Source organism: Aulonocara stuartgranti (assembly GCF_965226115.1).
Source record: "Aulonocara stuartgranti genome assembly, chromosome: 23".
NCBI lineage: Eukaryota > Metazoa > Chordata > Actinopteri > Cichliformes > Cichlidae > Aulonocara > Aulonocara stuartgranti.
Genome location: NC_138958.1, coordinates 13,820,807 through 13,839,751, shown reverse-complemented (window position 1 = coordinate 13,839,751; position 18,945 = coordinate 13,820,807). Strand labels below are relative to the sequence as shown.

The window sequence follows — 18,945 nt, the reverse complement described above, 5'->3', positions numbered from 1 at the left end:
TAATTTGACATCTTTTTCATACAATGAAGCAGCCGTCTCTCCACAGTCCTCATAGGCCATAATAAAGGCAACACAAAGAAGGACATTAGCATAGTCATTTCAAGACCTCTCTTTTGAGTCCGGCAGCAGATCGGGACCTGAGTGCGCTGCTCTTAAAATGAGCCCACTGGGTCTTTATTAACAGGTTCAGGTCTGCTGGTGAGAGCCACGTGGAGACGGTTTGGGTGAATGAGGCTGCTGCTGCTGTCAGAGCTATGTGTTGTAAATAGTGGGCCATTTGCACAAGAGCAACTTGCACTCTCCATCTACTTCAATTAGAGTGTGAGGGTAATCAATAGGCTTCAGACACTGAAGAAAGAGCTTTGCTGAATAGCCTAAATGTCAAGATGAGCCATTTGCACAGTCGGCCTGGAGTTTGAGGGGGATTTCATCAAACTATCAAAGTAGATGATAGCAGTAAAAGTGGCCTCATTGCCTTCACACAGGGACTATCCTGTTTGTTATGTAGTATTATCAGGGCATCGTGTACTTTTACACATCTAGACAAACTTCTCCAGCCCATCTGGTGGGAATCGTTCGTGAGCCAGCTGAGAGACATCATCTCTATGGCATGTCCTTTATGCGCCCATGAGTCTCCTTCCAGTTGGACATGCCCAAAACACAGGTGATGTCCTGGTCAGATGCCTGAACCATCTCAGTTGGCTCCTTTCGATGTGGAGCACTGGAAGCTCTGTAGCCGACAGACTTGGAGGTCCCAAAATGTATTTCTGTCACTTTGTGTGTGGCTTCAAACCACCACTCCAATGTGTCACCAATCGATGCAGCCAAAGGAATCACGTCATCTGGAAAAAGCAGAAATGGGATCCTGTGATCGCCAAATCTAACACTTTTTTTTTTTTGTCGTATCTAGAAACTTTGTCCTTAAAAATTTGGACATGTGAAAAAAGTTCAGTCCTGGTGTCCAACATCCAATAGAAATGAGTCTGACTTAGCTTTGCCAGCAATGCAAGCATTCATCAGTTTTAGCACTTTTTTAAAAACCTTACCTGTTGAGTTTCATTTCACAAAGACTAACTAGGATTGTAACAGGCGATACATTTTACATCTAGACTTAAGATGTACATAAGAATTTATCTATATCAGAAAGCAGTTTCATCACTAGCTTAAGTATAAAAGCATGAAAAAAGTAACAGTATACAACTCTGAGTAGAAAATGTATATCTTGTGGAAGAATAAAGAAATTACAGAGACGGTAAATAGTTGAGCTGGGATGTCGGTGCTTAATAAGACAATCAGGGTAGTTTTTATGTCCTCATTCCTGTTTCCCATACACCAGAGAGTTGCAGGAACACTGTTTTTTTTATGAATGATCTTTAATGTCATTGTCCTTGGTACTATCAACAATACTAACTAGGTACAGAACTAGAACATAAACATCCCAAAATACAAAAGGATTTTGTTGTCTGGGTCCATGACGGGTACAATGAAATCCAGCTGGGCTTTCTTTTTCTAACGAATTAATCATAAAATAAATGTAAAGTCGCGGCATCAGCAGATGAGAACAGCCGCATTATACACGATTTGGCCAGAGTGAAGTGTCTTTATTTCTGTTTGTATTGACGTGTCAGAGTATTTCTGACTCATGTTTACAGTCAGTTTAAGCAACAGCCCTGAAAATGATCCCAGTTTTTAATCGCTACCAGTCTCGATCATGGTGGCCCGTTAATAACTAGACTTATTAATTAATAAACAAACACTGGAAATGACCCATAATTTAACATAACATATCAGATATCATAGCTGCGGATCACAACATGACTAAATAAAGAATTAGGTATTAAACAGTCCTGTGAATATTTGGGTTTGCCCTCAGAAAAGTGGCTGTTACTTAGAAACATCAGATCAAAACATTTGAAGCAAATATACAAGAAATAGATAAGTTTAAGTATAGGTATAAGTAACGGAATACAAAACTTGTATAAAATAAAGGTAAATGCAGTCATTTAAGGACATTGTTTACATTTGCATTGGTAATATGTTCTTTATTTTTGTGGAACAGTCTAATTCTAAAGGCTAGGTCTGTTCTAACCCTGCACGTCTCTGTTACGCCGCCCCCTGGTGTATTTTTGGCTTGTAGTCGAGCGGTTTAAATTGCAGTTGAACTTTTTATTTCATGTTGTCCTTCATTTTGAAATTTAATAAGCTACAGTTTCTCTCTGTGATCCCTCTGCGCCACGAGAACGCACCTCTATTAGAACCTGAATGAAAAGAGGTTATTGCTGTCATCGCTGCTGCAGCTTTAGCAGCGGCTTTTTTTTTTTTTTACATTTGTATGTCTGACTAGAGCTACTAATCACGCGAATCCCATCATAATCTCTAAAACGGTGTTAATAGCAAAAGAGGATGAAATGATTATGAGGAGGAAATGCTCAGAAATGCAGAGCTAATTCTGAAATGTAATCAAAAATCTGCCTTGTTAATCATTTCTTTTTAGCCTAACAGAAGATCCACTAAATTATTGCAGCCGTGAGCGTAACTAAGCTTCCTGTTTCCCTGGTAATTAAATTCACACAAACAGACCTGCAGTTACATCTGAAGATACTGACAAAAATTTAACTAACGCTAAGTGCAGCCTTTTCAGAGGGGGAGAGGGCTGTAGGAGGGATTGGGAAGTGTTTTTGTTTGCTTGACATCCTGTTTATGAGAATGAGTGTCCAGAGAGTCCCTCCAGGACAAATTAAACTGGGATGTGGTGAATGTTCCCTCTGTGGGAACAAAGATGAAGAAGAAGTGTCTGTTCAGATTTACTCGAGTCAGAGGAAGAAATAAGGACGTGCTGTCTGTCCCTGAGTTTTGAAAGCAGTGACTGAGAGGCTCACAAAGTGCTGTCTCATGCTGCTCAGCGGTGGCTCAGGATGAGTCAGCAGCGAGGATGCTGGATCAAACTCAGTGTCCTAATGTTTTTCTCCCTCTGATAAGCGTTCATGTGAAGGCTTCAAATGCCCAGGGCAGAAATGGTGACTGAAAACTCCACAGTTCACCTGACTGTTTCCCATAAACACACACGCATACCATGTTATGAGATAAGTGACATTCTTTTCCTGCTTTCTCATCTCTCCGTTTGTACATCACTACTTCTTCTCCTCGCGTTTTAGTCCCTCCCACAGGTGCGAGCAGAGGAGCCAAGGAGAGAGGAATCGAGGCAACGGCATTTTAAAGTGATGTCAATTAAATATGACATTTGGCACAACTGCATGATAAGTTGGGCTTTATGGCCTAAGTACGTCTGTATTTTATGATGTCAGGCTCAAGAGCGCTCATTGCGTTTTTATATTCAGGGCTACTTTTAATTGGCAGTTTGCCATCCTGTGACAGGACAGCATGGTTTGAAAGGAGCTTGTGGAATACCCACAAGCTCAAATCTAATGTTTTGTGTTTCTTGATGCACATTTCCCACAATTATTGTTTATATTTATCAATTAAATTAATAATTTGTACTTTAAAAAGACAGAAGATGGAGGTTTTCCAGTGTTACTTCTAACTAGGATATTAATGTAAAAGACTTTATCTGGTTAAGTTTAAACATTAAAACTGCTGTGGGTACCTGGCTGCCTCACTTTAGGCTATTGTCCTACACACTGATGTTTGTATTCTAACTAGGACACACAAGATCTTCTTTTACTCTTTAAGTATGATAGCAAAGCTGAAAATCAGCCAAAAAGCATTTCACTGTGATCTCCACAGTGATCATACTGGAAACGCTGGTGGTGGCTGGAAGGGTGCAACGTGCTCAACGTGTTAGCTGTTGAAGACCATGCTGTGGATGCAGGGCTGAGGTCATTATGCACTCGCCTCTAACATCATTCTGTGTTAGTAGCGTAATGAAGTTGTTTCTATCCCGGACGCAGTTTTTCCACTTTATCATCGTGCTCATGAAATTAAAAAAGTCTGTATTTCCACTTCTCACAACTTTGCTTGACCTTTTTCCTTCTCCCTGCACACAAACTGAAATCAGCTGATCGTTACGTAAGTGCACAGGAATAACATGGCACATCTGACACTTTATTTCTGTCCTCAGCTCATGTAGATATTTGAAGACCTTTGTAACACAACTTATGACATAAATGTAGCCACGAGTGTTGAATTTAATGCAGCAAGGCATCACATAACTGCGTCACAGCGTTACCTGTATGTGATCATAGTAACCCCTTATTATAATTTGATATAAATGAAAATAACGAGTTGTTTAAAGAGTCCTCCTCCCTCCCTGCTTGGTATGTTCCAGCTGTGTGCCACGCCTCTGTTATACCCGAAGGAACAGTAAATGACTGTAAATGATCTACCTGTTGATCCTGGATTATAACTCCTCTGACAACCTCCTCCATCCTCCAAATGCATTTTAGGACCGAAACATCCTTTAGTGTGGCACAGAGACGTGGCTTTCCAGGTCACGGGCAGGAAAGAGGACTGAGAGAAATGAGAAAAATCTGTTGTTTCCCTTTTTCTGGTCTGTGTGTCAGTTTTCTTTGCTTCAGCGGATTTCATCCATTCGTCATCTTCATCTTTCAGAAGTCTAGACACGGTGGTGTCATCTTCTCCAAATATAAAAAATCTGTCCAGTAGTTTTGAGTCTACCCCCAGGTGCCCTCCCAGTTCTCACTTTGTTAATTACTTTCTTTTCGGTTTTGTCATTATTCTTATTTTTGTCTCTTTTTCACCTCTGTTCTCCTTCCTCTTGCCTATAATCTGGAAATCAATCACAATGAGCCATGTTGAAGGATGTCTCGATTCCTAATATTCATCAGGAATATCTCTTCCACTAATCCTTATTATGGTCGCAGGGGAGCTGGAGCCTATCCCAGCTATCATACGGCAAGAGGTAGGGTACACCCTGGCCAGATCACCAGTCTGTCGCAGGGCTAACACAGAGAGACAGACAACCATGGTGGATTTCAAAGTAGGACCTTCTTGCTGTGAGGCAACAGTGCTAACTGCTTCTCCACAGAGCTGGTTGATTCCTAATTATAATACTTACAAACTAGCATTATTACTGACTAACATTCCAAGATTTTAAAATTTTACTTGTAAAGCATTAAATGACCCTGCTCAGTACCATGCCAGTGTGTCTGGGTGTGGGATTGGTGAAGGGGCTTTGCTGGTTATTCCAAGGTCTTGGCCACCAAACAAACATAAACACAATGGTAGCGTCTTGCCTTGACACTCTTTTGTTGAAAGACGATGAGTATTTGATATGTGGAAATGTTTTTATGTTTATTATCTTGGTTTCCTATTATTTGCCCTGCCATCAGCCTTCATAGTCTTTGACTTCATATTGTACAGTGGACTAGATGAGTCATGATGGAGTTTTAATTACCAATAAAGCATGACTGAATTAGCAGAGCTTGTTAAATTAGATGGCATCTTAAGTAAGTTAGATGATATATTGATAAATTAGCATGAGATCATTAGCATAATCAGTAGCTACGCTGTAGATCCTGCCTTGCAGATAAGGAGACCAAGTGAGGGCACAGACACATGCAATTAGTCTGCCTAATTAAAACTCTCTCTGCAAACAATTGCAACTGGGTGCCCATTTGATGAACTGTGAATATAAGACAGATTATGTTTACTGAGCGAGCTGGTGCATTTATTTCTCATGAACCTGGCAGGGCAGCAGCAAAAAATCTTGTTGCATAGCTTCACTGAGGGTATACAGCATATAGATGAGCAGCTATGAGGTTACAGATGAGCAGTTTAATAAGATTAAGTGGTGGACCTCAAAAATTTAGCCAAGCCATGCAGTTGTTCTGAAAGAGGAAACTATCCATACAAACTGTTTTTTGTAGCAGCCAATAAACAAGTTTAATTCTGCAGTGCTGGTAGACATTTTAATCCGGGAGTGTGTGGATACTGACTCAGTGTTAGAGCCTCCAGTGGACATTAGTGGGACTGCAGTTTTTCTTACTTTGACGGATTCATCTGCTTGTTTATCTCTGGTTACTATCTGTCTTTATTCATAACCTGTGGATCTGAGTGTTGTGAGGCCACTCTAATAGCCATTTGCCCCCGCACACTTTGTTAAATGTCAGGTTTATTTATACAGTTATATTTTATACTCTTTGATATTGCACCATCCACAGTCTGCAACACACTTGCTGACCAGTGGCTTTTCAGACTGAACCGTAGTGCATATCACTGTATGAGTGAGATGGTATGAGCTGGCTCTTTACCATCTGCACTGCTGCTAAATGCATACAAGAAGGGGGGCGTGATTGATTCCTGTCGGCTTTTGCTTTTCCCCATTCTCCATCATTAATAAACCCATTGAGGGAAAACAAAATTTGAAAACCATTTGTGCTATTTATCAATAAGTCAGTAATTTCTAACCAGCCTTCTTTTCTGGACCTCAAAATATGACTTATGATCCTAAAATGATGAATGAATCATTGAAGAGATTTGAAATGAGTTTTTCATCCATTTATCAGCACATAACATGAAACAAACATCAGACCTGTCAGACACATTCGGGGACATGTAGAACATCTTTAATGCAATTCATGAAGTCATTCATGCTACAAAAGAAATGTAGGGCAGGCATTTTTAGTAAACACTGTTATTGTACATTATTTTAAACATGTGATGAAGATGTTTAGGGATACTTTGGTGTAAAAGAGACATAGGTCTTTGTTATAACAATCGCTGATAATGGAAGCCTTTATTGAGTTCAGTTCCTTTGAAATAGATTATTAAGTTATAACTGATGCTCATACTACTGACAGAGGTAGGCAGGTGGATCACAACACTGTGAACCTGCAGTACATGGTTTGTTTTGTGTTTTGTTTACTCTCGCTTTCTTTAACTGTAAGTTAGGCACTGAAACTATTCTGTTAGATTTTGCTTTTATGCTTAACAAATAGCCAGTTAGGAGTGAGACCAGTGTTAATATGGATATCACAACACAGCTACAGGACACGTTGTGATGGCAGGCGTATTTGACTACCAGGGGAACTTAGACTTGTTTTATTTTGCATCCAAAGCCCATTTTTATCTCAGGTGGACCAGATCAGTAAAATTATACCCTAAAAATCATTCTTTAAAACCAAAGAAATGCAAGTACAGCTTTATTGAATCATCTGTTTGAAAAACGGATTATGAACAATTGGAGTGCAGTGCCAGCCTGTCCCAGGTGGCACTGCACCCTTCACCATATGACAGCTGGGATAGACTCCAGCCTACATTTTTAGATTCTCATTTTTATTGAAAAACTGAACATATTAATGATTTCACTGCAATTTTCAAGCTTTGCAAAGTGGAACAGATTGGACCCTTTGAGGAGCCGGTCCTTAAACCTTCACTGTAAGAAGGTTGAGACTCGATATTATATTATGTAAAGTGTCATAGCTGATGAAATGATAATTGCATTCTCATTAGATTACATTACAAAGCACACTATGTTTTAAACTGTATAAGGTATTTGATATTAAAAGAACTAAAGCGATTTTATTAACAGCTAATATTTATTCTCTTGCAAAAATCCAGAAAATTGGATATTGATCATTTAACATTCACTTTGATTGACTGTAGCTAGGAAACATAATCAAGCAGCTTTACGGTTATTATCACTTTTTGATTGGTGCACAAAAATGCATGAAATCAGAGATCGAAAAGCATCAACACATAACAAACCAGTCTCCTCTAATCCCATGTTGAGAAACAGGTTTTTCTGCACTTTATAAAGCAGGAAAGTTGGAGTTTATGAATCTGCTTGCTGGCCGTGCCGATTGCAGATGTTTTTAAATGTCAGTAAAACTCATTGAAGCCTCAGATAATGGCACTGTGGATGACTTTTCGTCCAGGTTTCCTATCATTTTATAGCAATTTCCTTGCATCTCATCTTCCTGTTCCCCTGACTTCGTACATCAGATGGGAGGTATATGTGTTGGGGAACACCTAAATTCTAGTAGCAGCAGCACTGTAATTATATTCACACCCGATGCCCCTGCTGACCTCCTGGTCACCCCAAACACACACTAATGAGCTCCCTGGGCAGTCGTGACAGCCATGGTAGAAACCACAACTACTAATACTGCTGTTACACTCGCTGAGAGCCTGAATGCTGGAACACAAAGCCCCTCATCTGTCATTTAATGCATTCTGTCTTTTTCTTGTCTTGCAGTTGGAAAGACGTCTTTGATCACACGGTTCATGTATGACAGCTTTGACAACACATATCAGGTAGGTGCTGCAAGCACAGGCTGAATGGTTTGGCTCTAATAATTATCCTGATGGATCAGTGACACTGGGCTGCAGGCATTTCCTTTGATAGTGAAACATAAAGCTGGGCGTAAATCGATAAGTTGAAGACAGAAACTTAGAACAAATAAGGCCTAAGTAAATTAGATACTGCGATAATAATGAAGGAAATTAATACACAGCAAATACAAATTCTTCTCTTTGTGTAAAATAAGGAAATTATGGCCATCAGTGATTTTAAAAAAGACACCTTTGAACTGAAGATCAAGAGCTCTTTGAATCCCTGTAAGCAGCCTAATCTCACTCGACATCCTAAAAGCAAAATAGTACTTTTGCAGCTACAGCATTTCCAGAGCTCTTTGTGAGCATCTGCAAAGCACCCTTAAATAAAACCTGCAGCTTTATTGGTTTATAAACAAAAAGTATCTACTTACATAGTAATAAAAACAGAATTAAAAATAAATCTCGCAAAACTATTCTGTCCGCCCTCTCTGATAGTTTAAGAGGGAGTCTTGCTGCTCGCTAAGGCTCTTTTATGGGGGAGTTTACAGAATTATGAGCCTGAGTAATATATGGAAAAACTAAATCTGATTATCTGAAGAAAACCTGACTACGTCACGACAAGACAGACGAAGAGGAAGACTTTTTTGTTGCTGAATAGTGTTGATCATATACATTATTAGCATTATTGATTTGAAGCATGACTTTGCATATATGTAGAAAACAAAGCTTTGCATTTCATGTGAACTTCAGGTCATTTTCTAAGACAAACCGTTTCCATCAGGTATAAAATTAGCCTGCAGACTCTGCAGAGCTCCAGCAAAGTTAATAATGTTCTGCCTCTAAAACTGGAGACCTGCGGCTTTGATCCCACAGGCATGTGTTAATCTGCTACTGCCTTTAAATTATCTACAGCAGCCTCTAAAGAATTCCTCAGTACCTGATCTAACCTTCTTCCACACTACTTCCATCTACCTTTACTTTTTTGTCCTACAAATTCAAATAATTTGACACACAGAAGAATGATGTTGTTGCTTAAATGTTACAAAAACAAAGGACCAAAAATGCCAAACATGGATCTCAAAGGCAGTCACCATTTCAAATCCTCCAGCCTAAGGTTTTCTCTCCATTATTGTAGGGTCTTTACCTTGCAATGTAAAGCACCTAGAGGCAGCGTTTGCTGTGATTTAAGACAATATAAATAAAATTGAATTCAATTCAATAAAAATTTTCTTGACTAAAAGCAAAAACAGGAAACACAAATCCCAGAGAAGTGCAATTTAACGGGAAATCCAGACAACTGAACATGAGGAAATAAATTAGAGGGGCAAAATAAATTGACAAAGGAAAGGACAAACTAATATATATACACTCACAGGACTGATTACCCAATAAGGTATCAGTGGAGACAGTTAAGATGATTACAAAGGCCAGAAGATACAGATAGTTACAAAAAAAAAAAGAGTTTGTCTTCCTGCTTTATTTTTGGAAATTGAGGCAATAAACTATAAAAGCAATCAGTAAGGTAAATTCAAGCATAATAAACTATCACCATGAAACAACATGCAGTCACTTCAACTTCTGAAGTACACTCTTGGACCTGATCAGCCAGTGGTACGAAAGGTACATCCATTATTCACTGGGATGTACTTTGGAATATCAGTTCAGTTCAACTTAATTTTTTTCATATAGCACTAATTCACAACAGCCACCTCAAGGTACTTTATATTGTAATGTTAAACTCTACAGTATTAAAAAGAAATCAGCTTTGCAACATATGAAAAAAAGGAAATGTATTTGACTCTAAGCAGGCCAAAGAAAATTACAGAATAATTAACATTCTCTGTTAGGTAAGTCTGGAAACTAGTAAGTGAGGCCATATGCTCAGAAAAGTCAGCGTCTTGGATTGGATGCTAAATAGATCAATGAATAGATATAAGGAAATATCTAATAATTTACAAAGCAACATCCAGATGAGCAGAATGAGAACTCAACAGAACGGAAAAGCCAAACAGCTTATTTACCCAGTAAAATCATCCCCATATTCACATAGTTTTTTCCCTTTTGTTTTCTGTTTATTGTTTTTTGCGTGTACAATGACAAACAGATTTTGATTTCCTCTGTGCAGTTATTTCACAGTGGTTAGTCTCTTGACTGTAATGCTGTAATTTTTACACTTGGTTCTAACAGCTAGATTATGAAACATCCTGAATGCATGGTGTTTTTGTCTGACTGCAAACTACTTCTGAATATTTGCGGTTAATGCATGTTGCCTTGCTCTGTACATAGTTTGAACTGTTTTAGGCTCAAATAAGTCATTAAATTGACGTGTTTTAAATTTCATAAATGGTGAGTTAGAGGGTGTTAATGATTCTTACGGCTCTTTTTGTAATATGTATGTTGATTATGTATGCATGTGTATATGTATGTTAGCTGAATATTTGTCTTGTAGATGTTTTCCCATACTTTCACACAATATGCCATATATATGGAAGCACGAAGGAACAGGCTGCATAGTGATTCTTGGTTTATGTAAACTTTTACTTATATAGTATTGTGACTGATTTAGATATGTTATTTCTAATTTTGTTGATGTATTGTTCCCAGCATAGTTTATTGTTGAAATTTAATTTCATTTACTTTTTCTAATTCAGTGTAATTTATCATAATTTTCCTATTGCTGTGCGCTGAACGATTTCCAAATATCATGTATATAGTTTAACTTAAGATTATTTTTCTTTTATATGCTATTTTAACAGAATAGCATATATTTAAACCAGGTCTTTAATTTACTTAATTCATTAATTTAAGTCCTTAAATTAGTAAATTACGCTGGTGTCATCTGATAGTTTGCAGTGTTATAGAAATTACACAGATGTCATTAATGTTCAAAATAAACAGCAGTGGTCTTAAAAAAGAGCCCTGAGGAACCCCACATGTCACAGTTTTAATGTTATCAATTTGGTTCTGATTTCCAAGATTACTTTTCACCCATGATAGTACAACCCCTCCCATACATATATACATATATTTCTACTACTAATTAAATAATTTACTAAGAACTCTCCAGTAGTTCATCATAGTAACAGTCTGGTCCACCATGTTTTCCATGTAATTTTTATATGAATTGAATAAACACCACATAAGGTATTAAAGACAGATATTGATGGGAGATGATGTTGCTGTTTGACATTATCCATTTTATTATATTATCCATGTTGGTGGGTTTTCTTTGCCCTTTCTTCATTATGCTAACCCTCCAAAAGGGAGAACGACAAGTCTCTATTCTTCAGTGTTCGCATTAGTTCTGTGCTGTGCTGTAATGAGATTTGGGTGGCTCATTGAGTGTGGATTAAACTGTCTGTGTTAGCTCTGTGATGCTGCGTCTTCACAGCTGCTTCTGTATCCTTTTATATTTTTAAACTCATAAGTCATGAAAGTCTACAGAGCCAGACATTTCACACTGATTGCTGGGGCTCATGTCTTTTTCGGTCTTTAAGCTACTGAGTCTCCGTGGTGCACAGTCATTTCTTTAGTTTCATTCTCACAAATTGCAGTGGAAGAAGCTCATATTTGGCTAAGGTTGGCTGTGGAGTTTTTTTTATGACGTCTTAGTGTGTCCTGGGAAAAGGGGATTCATTTGTTTGTTCATTCATGCTAATAACATGCCAAATCCTCTGGATAATTACCTTCATCCAAATGCCACTCCATAGCTTTTAAGCTAGTTTTTGTAGTACTTACTTTTAATTAAGAGTGGGTGATCCGAGGAGTGTGAATCACCTGGGATGAGGATCTCCGAGGTTGTAGTTCTCTGCCAGAAAATAGTGGGCTGCCTGCTCTGAGAAAGGTCTGCATAGGACTGCTTGTGTGAAAAGAAAACATTTAATTTTCAGCACAGAAATTATGGTCCATCCACCACTGACAATCCTAAATGGGGGATAAGGTTTTTATTTATTTACATGGTGCTTTTCAAGAACAAAATTCGGAAAGTCCTTTGCAATTCTGCAAAGGGAACAAAGATGTCAGTGACACAGATGACAACTGTCTTTGTTTTGTTTTGTTTTTTTGTCTACAGCTATAAGAGGTCATTTTTTTGTCGCTAATCAGCAGGCTAAGCAGGAAAGCCTTTTCCTCCTGCAACATTTTCCATTTCCTCCTGTGGGAAGAGAGAAACTTGACTGGCCTCCTTCTGCGGCCCTGCTGGGAGGGGACAAAGGCATTCTTAAGCCAGCTGAGACTCCCCTGAGTCTCCTCCCTGGGTTCCAAAAACACCTCAGGTGGGAGGCGTCTAAGAAGTATCCTATTTAGAAGCTGAACCACTCCACTGCTTGTTCCAGTGTGGAGGTGTAGCGGCTCTCAGCCGTCTGACACATTCTTATTTCAGTCACTACTCACAGCCATAGGTGATTGGTAGGAATGTAGTTCAACCAGTAAATCAACAGCGTTGCTCTTTTCACCGTAACAGACCAGTGCAACCTCTGCAGATCGCCATCTACGCTCTTCACCCCACACATAAACAAGACCTAGAGATACTAGAAGGCACATCATCCCCAAACCAGAGTGGGCACTTCACCCGACTGAGAACAATGGCTTCAGACTGCGAGGTGCTGATTCTCATCCTGGCTGCAAAGCGCCCCAGCGGGAGTACAGGTCGTCACTCGGTGAAGCCAGAAGGACCACATGATCCACACTAAAAGCAGATCACCGAGCTGGAAACCCTCCACCCCCTGGGGGGTCTCTTGTTCATGGCTCCATAAACACTATGAATCTGAGACAACAGGCAGCTTTGGCACAGTCCAGGGCCCTCTGGAAAAAGGCTGCCTTGCATCAAGGCCACTGCAGAAGATTTGAGTTCTGAATGCAGCAGGAGAAATTATGAATTTGAAATCTAACAGCCGTCACAGTCGGTGCTAAGTGCAGTAATTCTGAGAAACGTGTGTGTGTGTGTGTGTGTGTGGGGTGGACATGCTTCTGACGAAAAATAACTGTACCATCTTTATGGTGCCTGAATGGACAGACACCGTTCCTTCCCCCATGCTTCTTCAGACATGGTAGGCAAACAGATGCTGGGCTGATAGAATCTGCTTATTTAATAAGCTCCCCATATGCTGTTTAATGTCAGTCTCTGCCCCTCTCTGCTGTAATGGCAGCAGGCAGAGAGAAATATAAAAAAAAATCAGGTTATCAAATTTGTGCACAAGCTAAAATCATTTGAAAGTCCTTGTTGATGGTGCGTTTTTTCCTTTGTTTTTTTTTTCTTTTTTAAAGCTAGTGTATTAACCATTTTGTTTCAGATGCCACAACCTCAACTATGTAGCCACAGATCAAAGCCAAAGCTAAAAAGTCTTCCCCAGGTGTGTGTGTGTGTGTGTGTGTGTGTGTGTGTGTGTGTGTGTGTGTGTGTGTGTGTGTGTGTGTGTGTGTGTGTGTGTGTGTGTGTGTGTGTGTGTGTGTGTGTGTGTGTGTGTGTGTGTGTGTGGTTGCTGCCCTCCTCTGCCCGTGTCTTAATGCCTCTTGTTTCCCGCCTGGCTCGGTGACAGGTAGGGCTGTAAATGATTTTGCAGACTCAACTCCAGAGACAACGGAGTATTAATTAAAATTCAGCGCACATTAGTTGAGTGTGAGTGTTTATGCGGCTGCTCAGCGGGGAAGCTAGATTTGCCTGGTGAGGGTGGAAAAACGATAAGAATACAGCCCGTAGGAGACATCTGTCCCGATGAGCAGATTTAAGAAGTCGTGGTTTCACTTGCTTTTATTTTCACGCGTTAGATTTGAGCAGATCCAGTTGAGTCTTTTGAAGTAAGAGCTTAAGTAAAGTCAGAGACAGAGGGCCATCAGGAAGATGAAACCGAGCGTGGCGGTGGCTTTAGTCAGCAGGAGGACGTGAGCGAGGTGAGCTACATTTGCTGCCTCTAAAGCAGCAGCCTCCCATCAAGCAGCCATCCAGCCGCGAGAGAGACAGAAGCAGGCGTCCGCACCGCCTGGTAGCACATGCTAAAGGGCTCAGAGGCCTCTGGGAGCAGAGCGCTCCTGTCGGCTGTGGTGGAGCTGTCACTCAGCCCTGACTGCCAGGCTGTGATTGCATCTGTCTGCTGTGCCCAAATATGCAGCTGCTTAGTGTAGCAAGGGGTGAATCTGATTTATTGGACAATTCATATTCGGTGTCGTGGGGAGGGTCTAATCACAGATGGATAGAAGCTGACATATTACTTTTTTGGTGCTTCTTTGGCATCAGTATTCCAAATTTGTTCATCCATCCATCCATTTTCTTCCACATATCTAATTCAGGGTCTCTGGGGGCTGGAGCCTGTCCCTCCAGTCACAGAGCAAGAGAAAGGGTACACCACAGACAGGTCGCCAGTCTGTCAAAGCGCTAACAATTAAAGTGAAATTCAGAATTGCTTTTAAAACCTTTCATGGCCAGGCTCCTGCTTATATAACAAATCTGCTGAGACCACCTTCCAGCAGTCGGTCTCTTGAATCGTGTTATCAGGGCCTTTTGACTGATACAGGCTCTAATTTTAAATCCAGAGGCATCTACGCTTTGAGGCTGCAGAACCTAAATTTTGGAACAACCTCGTCAGCCACGTGACCAAGCAAACAGGGCTATAAAAAAAGTGGCAACTGTTGTGTTTTAATCCAAACCACCTTTGTCAAACCGAACCGTAAATATAGATTTTGTACATAGGTTGTGACAAAGTGACCTATTTTGACACTTTGATATATTTTAAAAATATTCAGTGTTTTGTTTTTTTGTTTTTTCATAAAGTTATTATTCTAAACTGTATGAATAATTGTCGCATCACACCTTCAGGAGCTGCTCGGCCAGTGAAACCCGTGCCATGAAGCTCCTGGCACACAGTTTCAATGCTGATGTTCATGTCAGAGGAGGTTTGGAGCTGTGCAGTTACAGAGTCAGCAGAGCACTGGTTTTAAACTGGCTAATAGTTGAATTGCCGACACATAAAACTCAGGGTTTGATAGAACAAACAAGCTGAAGATGTCACCGCTTGGTTTTATTTTTCATTCTTACAGCAAAACAATGAACTACTCCCGTGTCTTCTCTTATTTAGCACTTCAAATTCAACGTCTTCCTCTTCCCTGCACCAGGACTGAAACATGGGTTAAATCTTAAATTTAATGTTAATGACTAAAAATTATGAGTGCACTGATTCTAATATTATTAATAAAATTCAGGAAGCTCTAATTTCTATTTATTGCAGCCTGCTGAGTGAGAATGAAGACTTCATCATAGATGCACTGCCATCCTATTAGAAACTTAAGAGCAGTTGGATTTTTTGTGTTCTTAAATGTCTGTGACTGCAGCGCTGTGATTGCTCGCTGTGATTCGAGGTCTGCGGGTTTTAGCTGCGTCCCTGCCAGACAGAGGACCTTGAAAGTAGAAATGTTCAGATTCTCTACAAACATAAAGGCAGCAACCAGTAATTTTCTGTCTCTTCTGTTCAGTGTTTATTTCTTTGTAATTCACTAGCACACAAACTACTTAAAAATATAATGTCACCAAACTCTCTCCGATCCGTTAAATTCATTTTCATCCCTAGATGCCAGCAGGATGGGCTGTAAAGGCTTCGTCTGTCTTCCAACGACACGCGCTGGTTAAAGATTTAAAAGGGATATTAATAATTTCTCGTGATCTAATCCTTCTCATGTATAGTTGTCCATTTGGGATTCTATATTTAAAACTAGGGCCAAGAAGAGTCTACAGCACCTCTGCCACTTCCCCAGAAAAACATCTTTATTCTTTTAATGCAATTTAATTTAATTCAATTTCAAGTTAATTCAAGAATATATAATAGCATTTGTTTTCTCATATAAAAAAAAATAAAATTTAAAAGCGAGTCTGTGTTGATAGTTTTAAAAAATGACACTTTTAACCCCCTAGTATACCACATTCATCTTTAGCTTGGTATTTTTAGTCTTGGATTCGACCGGTCTTCTTATATCAGCTCTTCAGGACGTCCTTCTGTTCTCACATGGAGGCTATTTATCTCTTTAAGGGAGTCGTCTCTAAAAAAGGAAATTTTTGCTGTTTTGCTCCTCACCTAGCTTCCACAAACTGAATCTGGTGTCGTCCTCGGTATGCTGGTGCATATAAAAGATATTCTTCCAGAAAGAAAATGGGCGGGGTATTTTAGATTTCACTTCTAATCATGTTTAATGTTTATAATTTGAATAATTTGAGGCTGGTGAGTTTAATCCTGGCAGTGCTTGATGTGAGTGGGTCTAAAGCAGCAGTATAAATGACATCCTGTCCTTTGTGCCAGATTCTCTGAGTTAGTCCACTGTGGTAGCTGGCATTACCAAGGAAACGAGTGCGTGAGCAAGCTGCTGATGCCCAGTTCTGTCAAAGTGGGCAGTGGGCACCCCGCAGAGCTGCTCAGCACAGAAAAAAACACAATATATACATCCGGCTCCTTATTTAGAGATCAGCACAATTATTGTTGTGTGCATCCTCATCCTCTGATCCAGACCTGTCACCCGTCCACAGTATCGGCTCCAACTGGCCACTCCTGTTTGCAGGCCGAGGTCAGACACCTCAAAGCTGCAGCTGCAGACTTAGTAGTAGCTGGTTGTGCCAGCTACTACTGAACCTTTTACACCCTCTTCCCTCCACGTATAAATCAAGAAACTAAACATCTGGATGTGCTGCATGACAAGGGATGTACATCTTTTTTTTTTTTTTTAAATCCACTGTAATTGAATGCTTTTTTAAGCTCATCCATATCCATCAACAATTTATTCTTAATATTAAAGATACATGGTGCCCAACAGAATTGGGTTGAGTTCTCCAACTTGACTGCAAATCATTAAGCTTTTGAGACCTGACGTATTGTTGGACGTTCAAGCAACCAAGCTATCGTTTTGTTACTGTTACCTTTGTGATATCAAAAGAATAAAAACTGCTCCTGAAAGAAGGCAAGCTGTGCTTTTCAGCAAGCCATGATTCACTACAGAAGTCACAGTTTATTCTTCAGTGAGAGCAGCTTCAGTTTTGTGGTAAAAATGAAGTGTGGGCATGTAAAAGCGTCTCGTAAAAACTATTAGAAAATTGTAAAACACAGTGTGAGCAGAAGACAAACATGTATTAAATATGAGGTTAAATCATATTTAGACGAGAGCAGAAACTGCTAACTTATCACAGCACTGGAAAGCTATAGATCCAATCCATAGATTGTCCTGCTACTATGATTTACTTCTACATAGAGCACAGACTTAATCAAACTATGAGATATCCTGTGGTACTGATGCTCAAATCTTTCTGAAGGAAAAAAGACATTTTGACAATTGGGGTGAGATTTAAAATTCATTTGGTTGCAGTTTCCAAAAGAGATAAAGTCCGTTTTTCAGCCCTGAACATTTTATGTAGATGTCTGCTATACTTATGAAGCTATGAGCGCTCAAAAATAATGGAAAAAATGCTGTGTGTTAAAAAGCACGACCAAGCTTCTGCCCTTTCAGGATCTGTAACTTCTGACAGATAGAAAGATAAAATTCTGCCTGACTTCAATAAATATCCTAAAGTTATTCTACATAAAAATTAGCAGATTTGATGGCGTCAGTTAGATAGTTTTTCCCAGATGAATGCCTTATATTATAATTGTTAGATTATAATATTATTTTATGCCATGTTATACCCCTAATTAAAGATTGTGAATTATTATGTAGTTTTAGTTTGCATTATTCTCCTGAATTAGAAGAAGCTGATAACTATTGCATTAGTTAAACTGATTTGCATTACATTAAACTGCTGACTTGTTGTGAATGAATGATATTGTTTTATGATGCATTATACTGCTGAGTTATAAGAAATCTAATTTGTCTGAGTAGAAGAGAACAGAGTGTGCTGGAGTTTTCTGCCCCATTTCAGCAGGAGCAGATAAACAGGGAGCCAAGGTCGTAGCTTAGGCGCTGTGTGAGAGAAAGCATGTGAATGTTTAGGCTTTTATGATAAGGTGGAGGCACCAGAGGCTATAAAAGTTTGAGCAATGCTCCACCATTTTGAGATTTTGAGGCTGTCTGCATCAGTGTCCATCTCCCACGTGTGTGATCATTAAATCATCGTTTGACTCAACCCGACCGGACCAGTGTTGTTATTGTGGTTTTTCTCTTGTCTCCATCCCCAATATTTTGAACCTTAACACTTACTAAAATTAATGTTTTTCACAAACGTAATTGCATATCTTTAAACGAAGCCCTGCTCATAATTTTCAATGTGAAAGTACATTTTTCAGCCCATTGAATCCACTAAAAGAACCAACCTCAGGTCTGCAGTTTAATAATGACTTCTTGGATGCAGTTTGTCTGAGCCAAAGCACCTGATGATATCATGGCAGGCAGCAAAGCAGAAAGCTGTGGGCTTGGCTGCGGAGAGTTATCATCCTTTGAAGAGGGAACACACTGCCATCTGCCTTATGACACAATAAGGAAATGATTAGATTGCTGTTACTGTGTAAATGTACGATGAGAGCTGTGATTAAAACAACCGACCAGAGAGTAAAATAACGCAGCTGTTCTTATTATTTAAGTGAACATTTGCAGGGTGATGCTGACACACCGTGACCTTCTGCAAGTGTCTGTATTTGATGATGAATCACTAGACATTAGAAACTTGTAAGTAGTTAGAATTGAATCAGCAGTGCGATAAAACTGAACATTCACCATGTTGTGTGG

The 18,945-nt window shown here is 39.5% G+C and overlaps 1 protein-coding gene across 1 annotated transcript in view; it reads left to right on the top strand.

Annotated features, from left to right (window-relative positions):
* The window catches only part of rab6ba (RAB6B, member RAS oncogene family a), a 67,897-nt gene that overhangs the window by 23,719 nt on the left and 25,233 nt on the right, over positions 1 to 18,945 (top strand). The window contains exon 2 of the mRNA XM_082524876.1: positions 8,177 to 8,235. Within this exon, the coding sequence (XP_082381002.1) occupies positions 8,177 to 8,235 (59 nt within the window). The remainder of the gene's footprint in view (positions 1 to 8,176; positions 8,236 to 18,945) is intronic.